Source organism: Poecile atricapillus, chromosome 1, assembly GCF_030490865.1.
Source record: "Poecile atricapillus isolate bPoeAtr1 chromosome 1, bPoeAtr1.hap1, whole genome shotgun sequence".
In the NCBI taxonomy this organism is placed as follows: Eukaryota; Metazoa; Chordata; class Aves; order Passeriformes; family Paridae; genus Poecile; species Poecile atricapillus.
Window position 1 is genome coordinate 68,105,446 of NC_081249.1, and position 16,446 is coordinate 68,121,891.

Below are 16,446 nucleotides of genomic sequence, written 5' to 3' on the forward strand. Positions count from 1 at the left end.
GACAGCAATGGCACACCTAGAGTTTATCATTCCTCTTCGTGGGGAATGAGATCTGCCAGTTTTGGCATCCTTTATGTAAGTTAAACTCTTTAGAACTTATCTTCCTTCAAAAACCTATTTCAAAATAGGTTATTCTAGATGCTGCTGACAAAAAGAAAGACCGCTGACAAAAATAAACTGCTTTATATAATCAATTAGAAGTGCATATATTGCTGTTGGTTTTATTTTTATACTTGTCCTATTTCACTTACATAATAAATTAATCTAAAGCCAGATATAAATTTAATTTTATAAATTACAATTTTATTGTTCTACTTAATGAAATCAGACTAATTATATAAATTTATATAAATTATATAAATTTATATAAATTATATAAATTTAATTCTTTTTCCCTGCCCACCATTTTCCTAATAATTATCTGCCTTGTCATATACAAGCATTTATCCTGACAATTGAACTTATACTTAATTTTAAACACAACAAATTGGCTCAGCCTATTTGAAGTGCAAAACAAATGTAAGTCATGCTGAGTCACAACTACAGAGGCAAACTAGACTGATGAGACGGATGGCAACAACCATGATACTATAGGCCCTCATATAAACTATTAAAGAAACCTCGCAAAAGAAAGATTGGGGGTCACACACCTGTTTAAAAAACCACATACTTTGAAAAGATACATATTTTGCTTCAAGATCCCCATCAGGGGAAACAGACAAGAAACAATACGTGTGCCTTATACACTATAAAAAGTAACAAGTTCTATGGCAGAAAAAATATTGACCTTGGAAACAGAGGAAAAATTCTTCCAATTTATATCCAAGAATGGTTGGGCAACCATTTATCATGCTACCAAAGCACATCAAGAAATATTACTTTTGCAGTATGCAACAACAGTATAAGGACACTGGAATGCCTTCCAATGCACTCCTCTTTTAGCCTGAGGAATGGAAATAATGTAATTTCAAGTGTCTTACTTGATCAAACTGGGGATCTTCTCCTCGTTGCAGAGATTTGGTCAGTGGCTTCTCCTGAAAGAAAATATATTAAATATGTATTACTTAAGATCAACACTATCATATCCTACTCATATTTTTCTGTTAGATTTTTCACTCACATAATGGGCCTCCTGATCTGATCCTGGAGGCCTCTGCATATGTATCAGCCAATACTGACAGAGTATCTTGAGTGATTTTGATGCCTTTTCACAAAAGAGAAGGACTGGCCATTCATTACATCTGAGTTTGTGCTCATACCAATGATAAATGCTTTCAACATCCTAAAAAGTGTTTTCTCTAATACATAACCAAGGGGAGAAAAGGAGACTCAGAGGTGACTTTATCACTCTCTACAACTCCCTGAAAGGTGGCTGTAGTCAGGTGGGGGTTGGTCTCTTTCTCCAGGCAGCACCTGACAGAATGAAAGGACACAGTCTTCAGCTGCACCAATGGAAATATAGTTTGGATATTAGGAAAAAGTTTTTTATGGAGAGAGTGATAAAGTAATGGAATTGTCTCCCAGGGAGGTGATGGAGTTGCCATCTCTGGATGTGATTAAAAAAAGACTGGATGTGGCACTCGGTGCCATGGTCTAGCTGAGGTGTTAGGGCATGGGTTGGACTCGATGGTCTTGAAGGTCCCTTCCAACTTCAATTCTGTGATTCTGTTACATGATGTACCATCCTGTTATAAAACTACCAGGCAATACGAACATGTCCATGTTTATATATAATAAAACATATAATATTATGTATTCTATTCTATTCTATTCTATTCTATTCTATTCTATTCTATTCTATTCTATTCTAATGCATCCTGCAGGACATACTGAAAGAAACGTGGTCTAGGAAGAATCAAAGATCACAGAGTTAATTTTTAAGGAAGACAACTGTGGGGAAAATTATTACTAAAAAATTACAAAAGGTATTTTCAGAATGGAAGCAAATTTTCAGGTCATACTCTCAGTGCAACTGGTAAAGCCAAAGAGAACTTCCCAACTCAGAGAAGCCATGTGTGAACATCCATTCACCTGCATGGCTTCTTTGTCAAGCAGGCTGAGCTACTGAGACATGGAGAAGAGCACAGGCCAACATTCTAGATGCATGCAACAGTATACAAAACATGAATCTCCTACACCACAACAAAAATAAACAACACATGAGGGCAGATGACAGTCTGAAAAACACATCACTTGTCACTCACAATTCTGCTGTGAATTACACTACTGTTTCTGGTGTCTGCAATGTGCCAGTGCCTTATTCTTCTGTAAATCATGACTCTTTCTTCTCCTACAGCTGCAAGACTGGGGCTCTCCCACCAGCTCAGAATGACATTTTGTATTCAGCTTTCAACAAACTATTACACTCATCAGCATCTGTTAATGTAGCAGGCAAAATACTATTCCCACCAGTGGCTATTAGATACAAAATAAAGAAATCTATAAAGCTGATGAGATAAGGAAATGGAAAGACTTGAGTTGGACCAAAGATTTCTATTATTTCATGTTTTTTTCAGAAGAAAATGTTGCCCAGTATACTCTGCTGACTGATTTTGAAATTAATTACGCTGATCCACTTGTAATGCCAGCTGGAAAGGAGGCCAGCTATGGGGTGACTGCAGTATCCCCTGACTACCTACCAAATACAAAAATCAACAAAATGTTTTCTACTGAGTCACTGATTTACCCAGAACAGCCATCAATATTTTTCATTGTTTTCTCTAAATATCTAAAGCAACTCCTCCAGGTTACATTTTGGGCACAACAGCTATTAAGTATAACTTTATGACAGATTATTGGTGATGAACATCTGCAGTAAAAAACATTGCAACCCTGAGAAAAACACAGGACACTACCCCACCCATAGTCTTCCTCCTCCTCAATCAGTAATTTGGTGCTACCCTGATCAGCTGTGTCTCACAGGAGGACAATACTTCTTTTGTCTAATGCTTCTCACTGAAAAGAACAGCAGATAAACTTTCAAAAGTAGGGTTCAACTTACTTAAAAGGAAAAGGATTCTTAAGTTTTCATGGGTCCTGGACAAATCAGCATACTAAGAATTACCACAGTTTAGGAAAACAAAGAATCAACACCCTTTTTTTTTTTTCTTTTTAATTATGACATTTCTGATTCTGTTGCAGAAGATTGTGTTACCGAAGAGAAAGTTCTTAAGGTCAGTTTCAACTAAAAGGGCTTCAGCATGCAGAAGCTTTGTGTTTCCATGAACAACACTGCAGTACCTGGCTTTCAGAGAGTAGCGTTTCAGGCAGAAATGAGGTGTGGGATTCCTCATCCCATGCTGTCTCTAAGGGGAACACAATTAAACAAGACAAACCACGTTCTGGAAACCCAAGTCAGGAACTGCAATCCTGAAAATGCCCTCATCCCCTGTAACCTATCTGGGGAAGCACATACACCTCCCAGATACTTTAGTTTCTGATGATGACATTTCCCAAGGGATGCACCCCTGAGTTAAAGAAGATGCCTCCAATGGGTTGTGCCACACAAGTCGTCACATGCCCTCCTACAGGCACTACACCAGGGCTTCCCCAGCCATGGTGCACTGACCTAAAGAAACCACACACAGGCCATGCAGCAGCCTTGGTCGCAGCAGAAGGCAGCTGGGACGAAGAACTGCCAGAAGCCAGGAAGGCTTCTGCTGCCATAAGTTCTCAATGTCTCCAGTTTAGGGCTTCAGTTGAGGCCTTTTTCCTCCCTTCATCCCATCCTGCACCTCCTGCTGTTCCCACTGTTCCCTTCCCCTCACACTCTTGCCAGGCAGCAGCTGCTGCTGCAGCTGTCTCTGCCTCTTCGTCATGCCCCTGTTTGGGCTGCTGCTGCTCCTTCTTCCTTGACTCTTTCCAAGGACAGTGCTTGCTCTGGCGCTACCTGCAGCCTCTGTGTCAGGACCCAACCTGACCCCATGGAGATGAGAGACTTTGCACACAGCCTTCCAGTTCTGGGAGCAGGTTGTCCACACCACAGCCGCTCACTGTAGCCCTGCAGTGAGTGGCAACAGCCATAGAAGATTGTGTGTGGAGTTTGGAGGTTTGAGAGAGCCCAGTGTAGAAGTTATTACTACTTGTTGTTACTTATGCTGACTGCTGAATGGATAAAGAAGTGAATAGAGATGAAGGGCCATATAGAAATGTGGGGTTTTGTTGTCTAAGCACTCCTAAAATATAAAAACATGAATACATTCATGATAAGAGGAGCAACTGACCATTTCAGGGAGACATAACTGAGTATATTCAAAGGCAATTCAGTTATATGAAGGTACTTCAAGTGTCCTTTGAGAACAGCTATTTTTATTTCTGCAATAAATAATTTCTTTTCATCTACTGTAAACAACTTACCTATTCTATTTGCTTAGCTCTAATATCCTTACAAACCTTTCCATTTCATTTTATGCAGTATTTTCAACATTGTTGCTACGGCAGATACCATATAAAATATATTTATACTCATGGTAGGTCTCTTTACTGCATACCACAGGTTCAGGACTTGTAAAGAAAGATTAAAATGCGTAACAATATGAAACTGTCTCTGGGCAATAGATTCCATAGTCGTCTATTTACCCTGGAGATACATTCAATTAGTTTTCAAAAAAATCCTAAAACTGTTTTCTAGCCTCATTGTACAATTTTACTTCACTTTATTTTCTTGCCCACCCTTTCCCATGAATGGCAAAGAGGCCTTTTTATATAATAAGTTGACTTATTTTAGTCTCTGTCGATACACTACATTCTACAGAAATGTCTTCCAAATCTTAGACAAACAGTTTGGCTGAATTTGGAGCCAAAACCTACAACAACAAAATATGAATAAAAAAAGTTGTGATTAATATGAAAGGGCCCATATCTTACTGAAGTATCAAAAAACATGAGAAAATTTCAGAAGAATGGATTCTCAATAGTAACATTTCCATGTTTAATCACTAAACTAAACATCCTTATTTCTTGTTTGAAGTGCTGTCTTCAGTTGCATATTTGTGCACGCTGGAAACTCCCATGATATAAATACATTAGAGGTAAGCAGTAAAGGCAATTTAATATTTGAAACTATTGTTTTTCAATAAACCAGCTAAATGTTTTGTGTCGCCAATGCCTACAAAACAAAATGCTCAGCTAAAACTTAACTTCCTTCCTATCCATCACTGCTCTTGGAAAAACATAAATAGAATATGATCAAACAGAATATGTGAAATATGCAATGGAAAATGCATATTTTATCATATTTGCATACATCAACTAAATATAATAATTATAAATTACCTAAAAAACAACTTATCATTCAAACCCTCTCTTCACACAGGCACACTAAAACATTTCTCCAAAGACTGTCAGTGACTTTTAATGGTTAACATATTAAGGCTTTTTCAGGGCTGCTACACAAATATAATTGGGTAAATTTACACAGGAATAGCCACCTGTCACAGAACTGAGTGTTCAGGGAAACATAAAAACAAAAGGATGTTGTAGTGCCTATTAAGCTTCACTATGTCACCATGTTATAATGATATATAATGCCCCTTAAAGCTATTTTTAATTTCAGCAACCATTAGGACTGTTTTTCCTTTTGAACTGTGGCAGGCTACTGTATAACTGATTGAGATCAAAACCCATTTTTAATTATTTTTTTTTTCCTAAAAGGATGGTGAAAGGATATTTTTACCCAAATTTTAACTTTTGCACTGCACACTAAAAAGCAGACAGACAAAACCTCCTGAGTGCTTTACTGGGGTGGAAGACTCACCAAACAGAAGAATGGACCTTTTCACATAAAATGGAGTAGGCATAGAACACATTCAACTACTACAGCTACAATATATGTAAAATGCATGTAAGCACAATTTTAAGAGCCCGAAAATCCCCAATTCTTTCTTCTTTTGATGAATCAGCACATCAGCTCCCTCTGCCCCAAATGTCTTATATACTTTTCAGCAGGAAAGAGAATTGGTGTTTGTAGGAAAAGGTCTGCTCCCAAACATGCCAATTACTTTTACTGACCTTATTTTCTACACACAAAACCAGGAAAACACATCACTGGTGTGATGGGTAACCCAAGTCTTCCACTCCAGCTTTGTGCTCCTGCCTCCTCCCTCCCAGAATGGATCTGTGCTGATCCTGCACTGAGCAGGTTCATGAAGCTGAACATACTCACGTATGCACTTCCATTTGGCCCTTTCAAAATTGGATATGGAGCAGTCTGTGGTCACACAAAAAAAGCTCTTGTATGAAAAATAGCTCTAAACTTCTCAGGAAGTGATTTTTGTCTCTTATATACCTTTTTACTATTTGGGAATTCCCACCACCACCCCACCACTCACTGGAGTCTAATTAATTTATACCTAAGCAATTAAGAGAGCCAAGCTTTTTTGACTGAAAAGGATAATTTGTTTACTCTGATAGTCTCACAACTGTCTCCCACCTGCAAGTTCTATGGAACAGGCAAATTAGTGTCCTGTTTTCATTAACCATTCTTTGCAAGTCAGCAGGTCCTCATTCATAAACACATAAACTGCCTGTTCAGTGGATGACAACAAAATCTTTGACTTTTCTTAGCATCAATTAGCTGATAGACACTTCTTTTAAGAAACTGTGTCAATGACCACGGTACACAGAGAGTAAAATAAAGGAGATTTCCCTCATTAACCTTTGAAATTCTAAGCATGTAGCAACTGGAAATTCTAAAGGCAATCATAATAAAAAAGATATGATAATACAGCTTTTCAAGGAAACACTACAACTTTGCATAAGACAAAATGTTAACAAAAACTGTGATGGACTTAATTTAACTGTTGAAAATTGAGAAACAAGCAATGCTAATTGTGCATGGTACTTCATGTGGTGGAAATAAACATATTACAAGTGGCCATGAAATAACTAAAAATATGCTATATCTCCAAAAAAAAAAACCAAACCAATTTATCAAGCTCAAGTCAAAAACCTACTTGTCATTACAGTTAAACTGAGTCTATTCTTTCTTCATGTAATTGCTTTGGGTTTTTTTTTTTTAACAACTCTTCTGTTTTGTTCATGTGGAAAAGGATGTGCCCATCCTGCTGAATATAAAAATACAGGAAACCATCAGATCACCTTCAAATACAGATTTTCACTCCCTGGCTTTGACTCTTTGGCATCCTTGTCATGCAGTGCTCTGATTTGATGATAGACTATGTCATCACATCAGGTATTGCAGGCTAATTTTTGTCTGATTACCACATTCTCTGCAAAGGGCATCTTTTACCTAGGCTGTCTACCAGGAAAGTTAAAACGTGGACACATAAATTTTGGTCATGTGAGTGTTTAGTCTGAAGCAACTGATATGTCAGAAAAAAGAAGGCCATCCAGGCCAAAAAAATGCCAAGCTGATTTTCAGAATACTCTACGGAAGTAAATTTCAAGCATCCTGAAGAAAGAAGCAAACCCACTTAAAATTGTTATTTGGATGCATAGTACAAAAATTAGCACTGCTACTTTCCCAAGATAACATAGAATGTAAAAAAACCCAAAACAACTCCCAACAAACAAAACCAGTTTTCTCACCAGCCTTTAGCAAAGAACTCAAGAGCTCTACCATTCCTACGCGAACATTACAAAAATTCCCAGATACTCCCTCAACTCAGTGCTGACAATCAACAGTTGCAAACTTTAATCAAAGTTTAATCTGCTGTTACAGATATACAGATTAAGAGCAAAAAATCCCCCAGAAAAAGAAACGAAACCAAACCAAGCAAAAAAACCCAACAAACAAACAAAAAAAAACCAACCCAAAACAACAACCCAAACAAAAAAAGCCCCAAAAAATCCAAACAACAAACCTACTACTCTCACCATTTCTATTTTCCATTGCAAAGTAAAATGCTTTATTGTAGGCAGGAAGTCAAACATTTCTTTTACTACCATGTTTTAAGCCCCAAAAAGCTGATAACTACTAGTGGACCAGTTCTGAAAGAAATATTTTAAAGACGTGCATTTGTGAAATGTGAAAGATACATTTCAAATACATGCTTTTGTGAAACCTGTAAGTTGAAAAGAGTGCTAAGGATAACTTTACTGAGATCTGAGGTACACTTGGGCACAGGTGAGAAAGGAAATTTTCTCAGCTGTTTGTTTTCAGACCTTGTTTTAATAGGAATGACTTTTCAAAACTGTAACTTAATGAACACATCAAAATCCTCTGTCTATTAGGATACTCCTGGTTAGTATTATAATACTGTCCCTTGGTTTTCCATGATTTTATTTATTCCAATACTACAGTGCACAAAAAAAGAGGTTGATTTTACAACCTGTAAGTATGATAAATTTAAAAAGACCATCTGGAGACAGTGTGGGCACTATATTGATACTGTAATTCCATTGCAGCCTTGTGTTAGTAGATTGTGTGATTCTAACCTAAAAAATTCCAATATAAGAAGATAAAATTTTGTTGATTGGAACCTAATTTGCCAGGGCAGGGAATGCACAAGGTCTCAGTCAAGAGTGCTGCCATAGGATGCAGTATGAGAGTCCAAGATCTTTCATTTATGAGCCTGTTGGACTGGAATAAACATGATGCTCTAAAAAAAATACTTGATACAGTGACTTCCATGTAACAATAAGACCAATAGATGATGGAGATTGAAACTTCCAAGTCTATGTTATGACCTTTGCATGAAACTGCTATTTGAGGTATTATTTCAACTGTTTATTAAGGTTTGTAAAGGTTTATTAAGGTTTTTCAGCTATGTGACCTGGCTCAGCCATGGGGAGGGGGCAGGGCAGTGGGAGCATGAGACTAGCCCTGTTGTGGCAGGGACTAATGGCTCCAAAACCTGGGAATGGGTCCTGGCCTGTGGGCAGGTGTGGGAGAGACTCAGAGGAGGCCATTAAGGCTTATTAGTGCCCTTAGGGCCCTGACCACTGGTTACCCACTCAGAATAATGTGACCTAATTTAATAAAGCCTATAGGAAGCCCTTATCAGTTGGCTTGAATAAATTTAGGGTTGTAATTGCAGGGCTGCTCCAAGCACAGCAGAGACCTCTGCAAACAGGAGCCACATTCTCTCAAGACCCAGCCAGCCAGGCATAATACAGGACAGCAAATGACCCTGGCCATGGTCTGCTGCCCACTACTGCTTTAACATCAGGTAGGTACTCACTGTCACCAACTGTGCACCTGTCTTCACAGAAGAGAAAAAGAAGTGAGGAAAGTGTATTTTTGAAGTGAACTTGAGAAGTACTGCTAGTAGTTTTCTTTAAAATTCTGTTACTCGGAGCTTTCTTGGCTATGTGTTTATTTCAGAGGCTGTAACTGTACCATATAAGTACATATGAGAGGTGTCCCCAGGTGATTTGACCTGAAGCCTTTTCCTCCTGGTTACTGGTACTGATTTGGAGAAAGGAGAACAGAATTTTCAATATATATTTGAATAAAGGTATACAAATAAAATTTTGTAATTGTCGGTTTGTCTGGGCATACATACACTGAGTGAATATTTAGAACAGAGCAAGGCAGCTTGCCTTTCCTCTTTCCAGGAAATTACCTGTTCCTTACAGTAACTACTATCTATTCACTCTGAACAAACAGGGGTCCAAAGTCCCTGTACAAGCCAAACTATCAATGAGGACTTCAAATGCAAAATATGTGTAAGGGTAATGTGTCTCGTTACAGGTGACAAACAAGGAGTTGTCACCTTGTGTGATGCAGCTGGAATTTTAGTCCATGTAAACCAGAAAATTCTGCATTACAGCTGTGGGATAAAACTGCTTGGTATTATCATAGCCTATATAAATCCTACTAGTTATCACAGCCCAGTCTGCAGAAAACAAAAAACCTACTTCCTTTTCTCTGTTCTTAGCATATTCTTCTCTTGCCTAGAGAAAGTGAAGCCTAGACTGAAGCTAATCAGAAACCAGTCCCATTATATGTATTGGTTGGTCTGTCTCTGCAATTTGCATTCTTTTTTCCTTTCTTTCAAAGTCTTCTGAACCATCTGCTAGGTTGTTATCACCAGCTCTGTCTTGAAATAGATCTCTACTTTAATGCCTTCAAGCTTCTAATGAAATGGAAGTAATAAAGACGCTAGTATCAACCACACCACTCTTTTCAGGGTTTTTTCCTAATGGTGAGATTAAACCTGCCTAATAAAAAGAAGGAGTTACATGCAGAATTCATGAATATGCTTATAGTCCCAATCCTGTAATGAGTAAATTCTGTTATTGAGTTCAGTATTCAGTGAGATCCTGAATTTAGACAAGCTCAGTAAAAGAAGATGCTTGCAGGAGAAAAGCATAATGAAAGTTTACCAACAGCTAAATTAACCATTAACAACTGTCAATGCCTGTAGCTCCCTATGTTTTATCAATGTCTACAGCTGTGTGTAAGTACTGCTGAAAGGCTTATTTAAAGATTAGCATGCTCTGTATGCACAGGATGAATTATTACCCAAAGTGATAATCAACAGTCCTAAAAAAGGAAACTTTTTTTCTGGGCTTTCTCCTTACAGAGCTACGAAACATATCCTTTCAATTGAACTGGCAAGAATATTTCCCTAGCTTCCTCTTTCAAGCTTCATTTCAAGATCATCACTGCTTGAAAAAAATCAGCAGTAATAAAATATCAAATTGTATTTAGAAGTGAAGCAATGCCAAGAAGATATAGAATAAAAATTGATAAAAATTAAATATGAATTAAATCAGCTGTGGAAAAAGGTCTGTGGTATAAAATCTTAATATTTCTTACAAATAAGAACAATTATCTACAGAAAAGAACCAGGAAATTATTAAAAATTATCAAGAAAAAAATTTTTACATTTCATTTACGGGAATTTAATTTTATAAACTGGATTTTATTTTATAAACAATCTACTTTAATCAAGTCTGCTGTCAAATACTTTTAATTTGAAATAATATAACTTGACAATCTGGGTACAGTAGTTAATTATTAAAAATTAGCCACATGATTGCGAACTTGTAATTACTGAATTGTATTTTTTATATATCAGAGATCCTAAAAAGGGAAAAATTGACCTGAAATTCTGAATAAAATATTCTGTGGGCAAAGTTAAAGAATGTCAAATCTGGAAACAAAAGTTTTCCATTTTAACTTGTTAAAGACTTAGCAGTGGATAGTTGACATTATATTTATGTCTAGAAAATATATTAACTGGGGAGCGTGTTTTTTATGATGATCACTGCCAGATCCAGTAACCAAAATGTCAAATGATACTTGGTTGCCAGCCAAGGCAGCAGGAGGAGTAGATGTCGCTGCCCTCTGCTTTCTCTCCCCCTGGAATATTGCTATCCCAGATGAGACTTGATGTTGCTGCAGGAAGGGGTGGGGTTTGCTGTGCCCTTCATTGACACCCTAGAAAATAGCAAAGATTTCTAGTGCCTTTCTGGCATCTGCAACTCATGGCGTGACACAAACATGGTTTTCCTACATAGTTGTCAGAACACTGTAATTAACACTTTGGCTCTGTGTGCATCACAAAAGAAAGAGATTGATATATCACAAGGACATATGGAACCCAAAGAAACTGAGACAAAAATTCACAAAAATAACACCAATGATAATCAGAAAGTATAAGCTGGCAGAACACGTATGAAAAGAATGATCTAGGAAAAAAAGGTATCTGTAAGTATTTAATTTAACCACAGTAACTTCAGAGCTTCAATGTGAGCTAGACTTTGTGATAAAAGAGATGTAAAGGCAACAATATTATAAAAAGATCATTTTATCTTCTCTAGAAGAAATCCTAAGTATTCATTGCTTATTATAAAATTAAAGTGTCAAATCTTGTAATGACTTGGAGAAATCAAACTAGAAATATCTCAGTGTTGAGCACTGTGCAAGTTTGCCTTTCTTTGAAGTACACTTGAGTTTAATTAGACCATAAACTTCAAAGAGTTCAACATCTGACTACCTAATTGTGAAAAAAGGCCAAAAGGTAGCTTTTCACCATCAACTTATAAACTTCGTCTCCCAAATCGCTGTGACCTCTTGGTCACAATTCTAATGAGTAAAGTAAAATGTTGGAACAAAGCTGCTAAACATCCAGCAGCCACCTCGCAAAAAGGGTAGACTTAAATTCTTAGCTGTTATTTGAGAATAATTTTTGCCATTTTCCTTTGTCACTCCTTTCATTACAACCTAATTATTTCAAAATCATTTTGACTGAATGTCTACAGAATCCTGCTTACTCATTGGTCACAGCCAACCTGAAACAGCAGCATGCCATGACTTGTAAGTTTTATTAGTACTAATGAGATGTGAGTATGTAATTGAATTATTGTTAGTGACTCATGGTCAGACCCCTGTAAAAAATACGTTCTGAAAATGATGACAAGAAGGTGACATTCCAGTCTCTTGAAATATTTGTACATTCTACATTGAATTTATCAAATAAAATTCAATTGAACAACCTCTAGAATAAGATCAACATTCAGATAATAATAGTTTCTCAATGTGAAAAAAACAACATATTACCACACAGCAACTCAAGGTGAAATGGGAATAAGTCCACACCTGAAATGTTATATGAAAATGCAGAGGTTCATGCTTAAGAGTAACAAAGGTGCTGTAATGAAAGTATATGCTCAGTACTGATCCTCTGACTGTTTTCCTGATCTTGTCAAATAATTTTATATACATTCTGTTTAAAAATTTTAAAGACATTCTCTGGGCATCACATGAAAACTGGATGATAATAAATAGATGCCGGTATTTTATTTTTAAATGGACAGTATAACTGTCAGGTTATTCTACTTTTTGTGATTTGGAGGGAACTCATCAAAGAAGAAAAATCTGGATTTTTGTCATAATATTCTTTACTGTAAAGCTTTTTGTGGTGTTATTTCCAAATTATGTAAGATAGTTCTGTCATCTTGCATCTAGCTAATGTTTCAGAAGAAAGCCTGGTAAAACTTTGCAAACATCAAATGCTTCTGAATCTAAATCAAAGCTAAACAGATGTCATCAGAATAAAGAAAACTTTAATTCTGCCCTTCAAAATATCCTGAAAATGGGGAACTAAACTAAGTAGTCTACATTGGACTTTATAAAAAAAAGATTCTAAGATTTTATTAAAATTCCCTTACAGTACAGAAGTAAGGTTTTCTGATTATTTTTAGTTTGTTTTTTTTTTATCTCATCAGAGCTAAACTATAAGTTATAGAAATATTCTTCCTTAATCAAAACAGCAAGACTGTATACAAAATGTAACCTCAAGTTAACTGAGAAGAGTCCTGGAAGATCAGTTACATAAGGCAAATTGTAACAGACATACTTGTGTGCTAAATTTGCCTAAAAATACAAATGACAACGGCTCTCTCATGGTCCAAGACCTTGCAATGTAACTCCTTTTTCAAGTGCTGCATGCTTTTTCATATCTGGAAAATAGGTGCTATAGCCCGCCATTAGATTATGAAATCTACTACTGTCAGAACTAAAAGAGGAGTCAGCAGTGGTAGCCATTTTAATGTTTTAGCTGAAAACCTGTAATGTTCAGAAATACTGCTTTTATCATATTTCAGCATTTTCTAATCCATTTTGACTCCAGTGACTGCTCTCCCAGCTGTGAAATCTATGCTGGCTGACACATCTTCTGCCTCTCAATCCCATTAACGTGTGCCCATGCTGCAAACAGAAATTCAATATTAGTTCCTTTTCATGTCACCTCTTTGGCATGTCTTGCATACCTCTGCCCTCTCCCACGACATTCTACTTGCCAAAGCAGCACATCTTACAGTTTGGGGAACACTATTAAACTCCAACGCAGATTACAAGCAAAATACTCTTCATTGCACAGCGAGCAAGCCTGATTTTGAAACAAATTCAAAGCACAGTATACATATACATGGAGTTTCTTTTTACTCACAAGAGGTTCTGCCATGATGATACGAATCTTGCGTTCAGCCAGAGTAGTGAAGTTAACAAACAAGCTCTTCAGGACATATTCGCCTGGTTTACTGTCCGGGTCAATGCTGATGGGCAACATGGCTGGAGGGCCTTTTTCTCTCTGTGTACCAGAAACAGGAGGGACAGGTGGCTTGATATATCCGTTACCAACTGGAGAAGCTGAAAAGTAGAAAAGACACATTTACTTCTGGGTAATTCAACACGGTTTAACTTTCACAGAGCACCTCAACAGCTCACTACACTGTCAAAGCAAAACTGGAGACTAGCTGCAAATCAAAGAAATATACGACACATCAGTATAACTTCCATGGAACCATAGGTAAAATACACACTGTCTAACTGGAAGAAGAAATAAAAGATGAAATATTTTATATTAAAATTGAGTGGTGTTTACTATGCAGTGCATAGTAAACTCAATCCTTTATTTTTTTTTACATGGTAAGACTTCCTGACACCTAACTGAAAAATATCCTCATTTTTTGTCTTTTGTGTGCAAGTCAGACCTGTAACTCGGTTGTCAAGTAACAAAAATCTATTCTTTATTGCTATAACTGGCTTAGCCTTGCAAAAATCAGGAGTCTGGTCCTTTGACTATGGTGAGTTGCAAAGGGTCTCATTCTCCTTTAATCTATATTAGGTGAAGAATGACAAGAATGACTCAAAAAAAGAACATATATGTTACCAGTATAAATTGTACATGAGGAGTCAGACATGGAATGTTTTCCATGGCCAAAAAGTATTAATTATACATTAGCTTCCTTGAAAGTACCAAATCCTACAGTTCCACCTGGCACTTTTGAGATTACACCTGGTGTATTCTGTTCAGTTTTGGTCTCTCCCATGCCAGAATGACATTGTTATTCAGAAGCAGAGCCAAGAAAGGACCACGAAGATGGTCAAAGGTTTGCTAGATTAGTAAAGGCTGAGAGTGCTGGATCGATTGAACCTTGAGAAGAGAATGTTATTGCACTCTTTAGCTACCCAATGGAGTCTAGCAAAGATGCCAAGGAACTAGATTCTTCTTTGAGCTGAGGATGAGAGGACAAGAGGCAACAGAAACTAGTCTGAATGTGGGAAATTTCTATCAGATAATTTCCACTGTGAGGGGGTGAGCAAACACAGATACTTGTCCAGAGATACAGCAGAAAATCCACTTTTGGAGATACTTGAAAGTTGACCAGACAAGGTCCTGAGAAACCTTCCCTAGTTAGTGAGCAAGCTGAAATTGGACTAATCATCCACCAGGGATACCTTCCAATCTAAATCATCCTGTGATTGAATTCCTCGTAATGAGTATCAAAGTATATTAGACTGAGCTCAACTTGCTTGTTTCTCTGTGAATGAAGGAAAACTAAATGGCAGCACTTCAAATGCTACCATTTTACACATAAAATTTACAACCCAAAATCCTCAGGGCTCAGCTCTTATTGGCAATAAAAGTCATGTTTAGTCTTCAAACAGGTACTGGTAGCACTCTTTCTCTGTTAGTTTTGCCAGAGACTTTAAAAGCAGAACATTAAGTAAGACTGGCAAGACCAGCCATTATCCACTCTGAATGTAATAAAAGTGTCACAATGCCCACGAGCACAACTGATGATTTGGATAGAGATGCTTTAATGCAAACAAACCATGGAAATATTGTGAACTAAAATCATTACAGTGCTTCCCCATAGCAGAGTGTTACATCCAAGTTGCATAGAAAGAAAGAAAGAAGGAAGAATGAGCTCCAATGATGGTTACCTTGCATCTAATACCTTTAGTCTTTTCCTTTGAGGAACAGAATTGCAAGTGTTACTGAAATTAATTTTCAATTATTAGTGACATACGATTGTTTTAAGGATAAATTAGATTTTTGACGCTTCCTATGGACTTTAACAATTCACTGCTGAACAAAAATGAAAAAAAAATTAAAAGAAGAAACTTTATGGCTTGAGAGCATTTAAATCAGAAGCTAAAATTACACACTGAAAAATAAAAAAGGATCCACTAGAGAAAAGAGAACACGTTTTCCTTTAGAAAAATCAGGTTAGAAGTTCGTATATAGGAGAAGACAAAAATTGTTCTCTTCATGTAGCTATTATTCTGCAAGCGTAACACATCTACATTTCTCTTTGAAAATAACCCCACACGGATGAGGTACAGCATCACTCTTCAGCGCAGCAGCAGCACTTCTCCCACTGCAACAGATGTTTCCTGCTAGATTTGCTTCCTGCAAAGTTTCACTTGATTTTTGAGGGCAGAAGCATTATCATGGAATCTTCCTGGCATTATGACTCTTTGCAAAAAACAAAGTGTATAAAACAGTCCTACATTTATATTGCACAAAACTTGTTCTAAAAATACATTGTTCTCAATAACAATCTACTTCAAAGTAGAGTGTACACCAGAGAAGAGTGTAAGCGCTACTGCTCTTCTGTCATCACCTAGGCTCTCTTAAAACTTAAACATGAAGACAGTGGGATGCAAAGGATCAGATGCAAATTTTTATAGACTATCAAATACACTAGGCAATGGAAATCTCTCCGCAAATAGCTTTAGGATGG

The 16,446-nt window shown here is 37.0% G+C and overlaps 1 protein-coding gene across 5 annotated transcripts in view; it reads right to left on the reverse strand.

The window, feature by feature from the left end:
* FRY (FRY microtubule binding protein) overlaps positions 1 to 16,446 on the reverse strand; it is a 220,719-nt gene that overhangs the window by 113,468 nt on the left and 90,805 nt on the right. For all 5 annotated transcript variants that reach the window (XM_058839060.1, XM_058839069.1, XM_058839052.1 and 2 more), the window contains 2 exons: positions 13,863 to 14,062; positions 981 to 1,034 (listed from right to left, as the gene is read on the reverse strand). In XM_058839060.1, coding sequence (XP_058695043.1) covers positions 981 to 1,034; positions 13,863 to 13,982 — 174 coding nt within the window. In that variant the 5' untranslated portion in view covers positions 13,983 to 14,062. The remainder of the gene's footprint in view (positions 1 to 980; positions 1,035 to 13,862; positions 14,063 to 16,446) is intronic.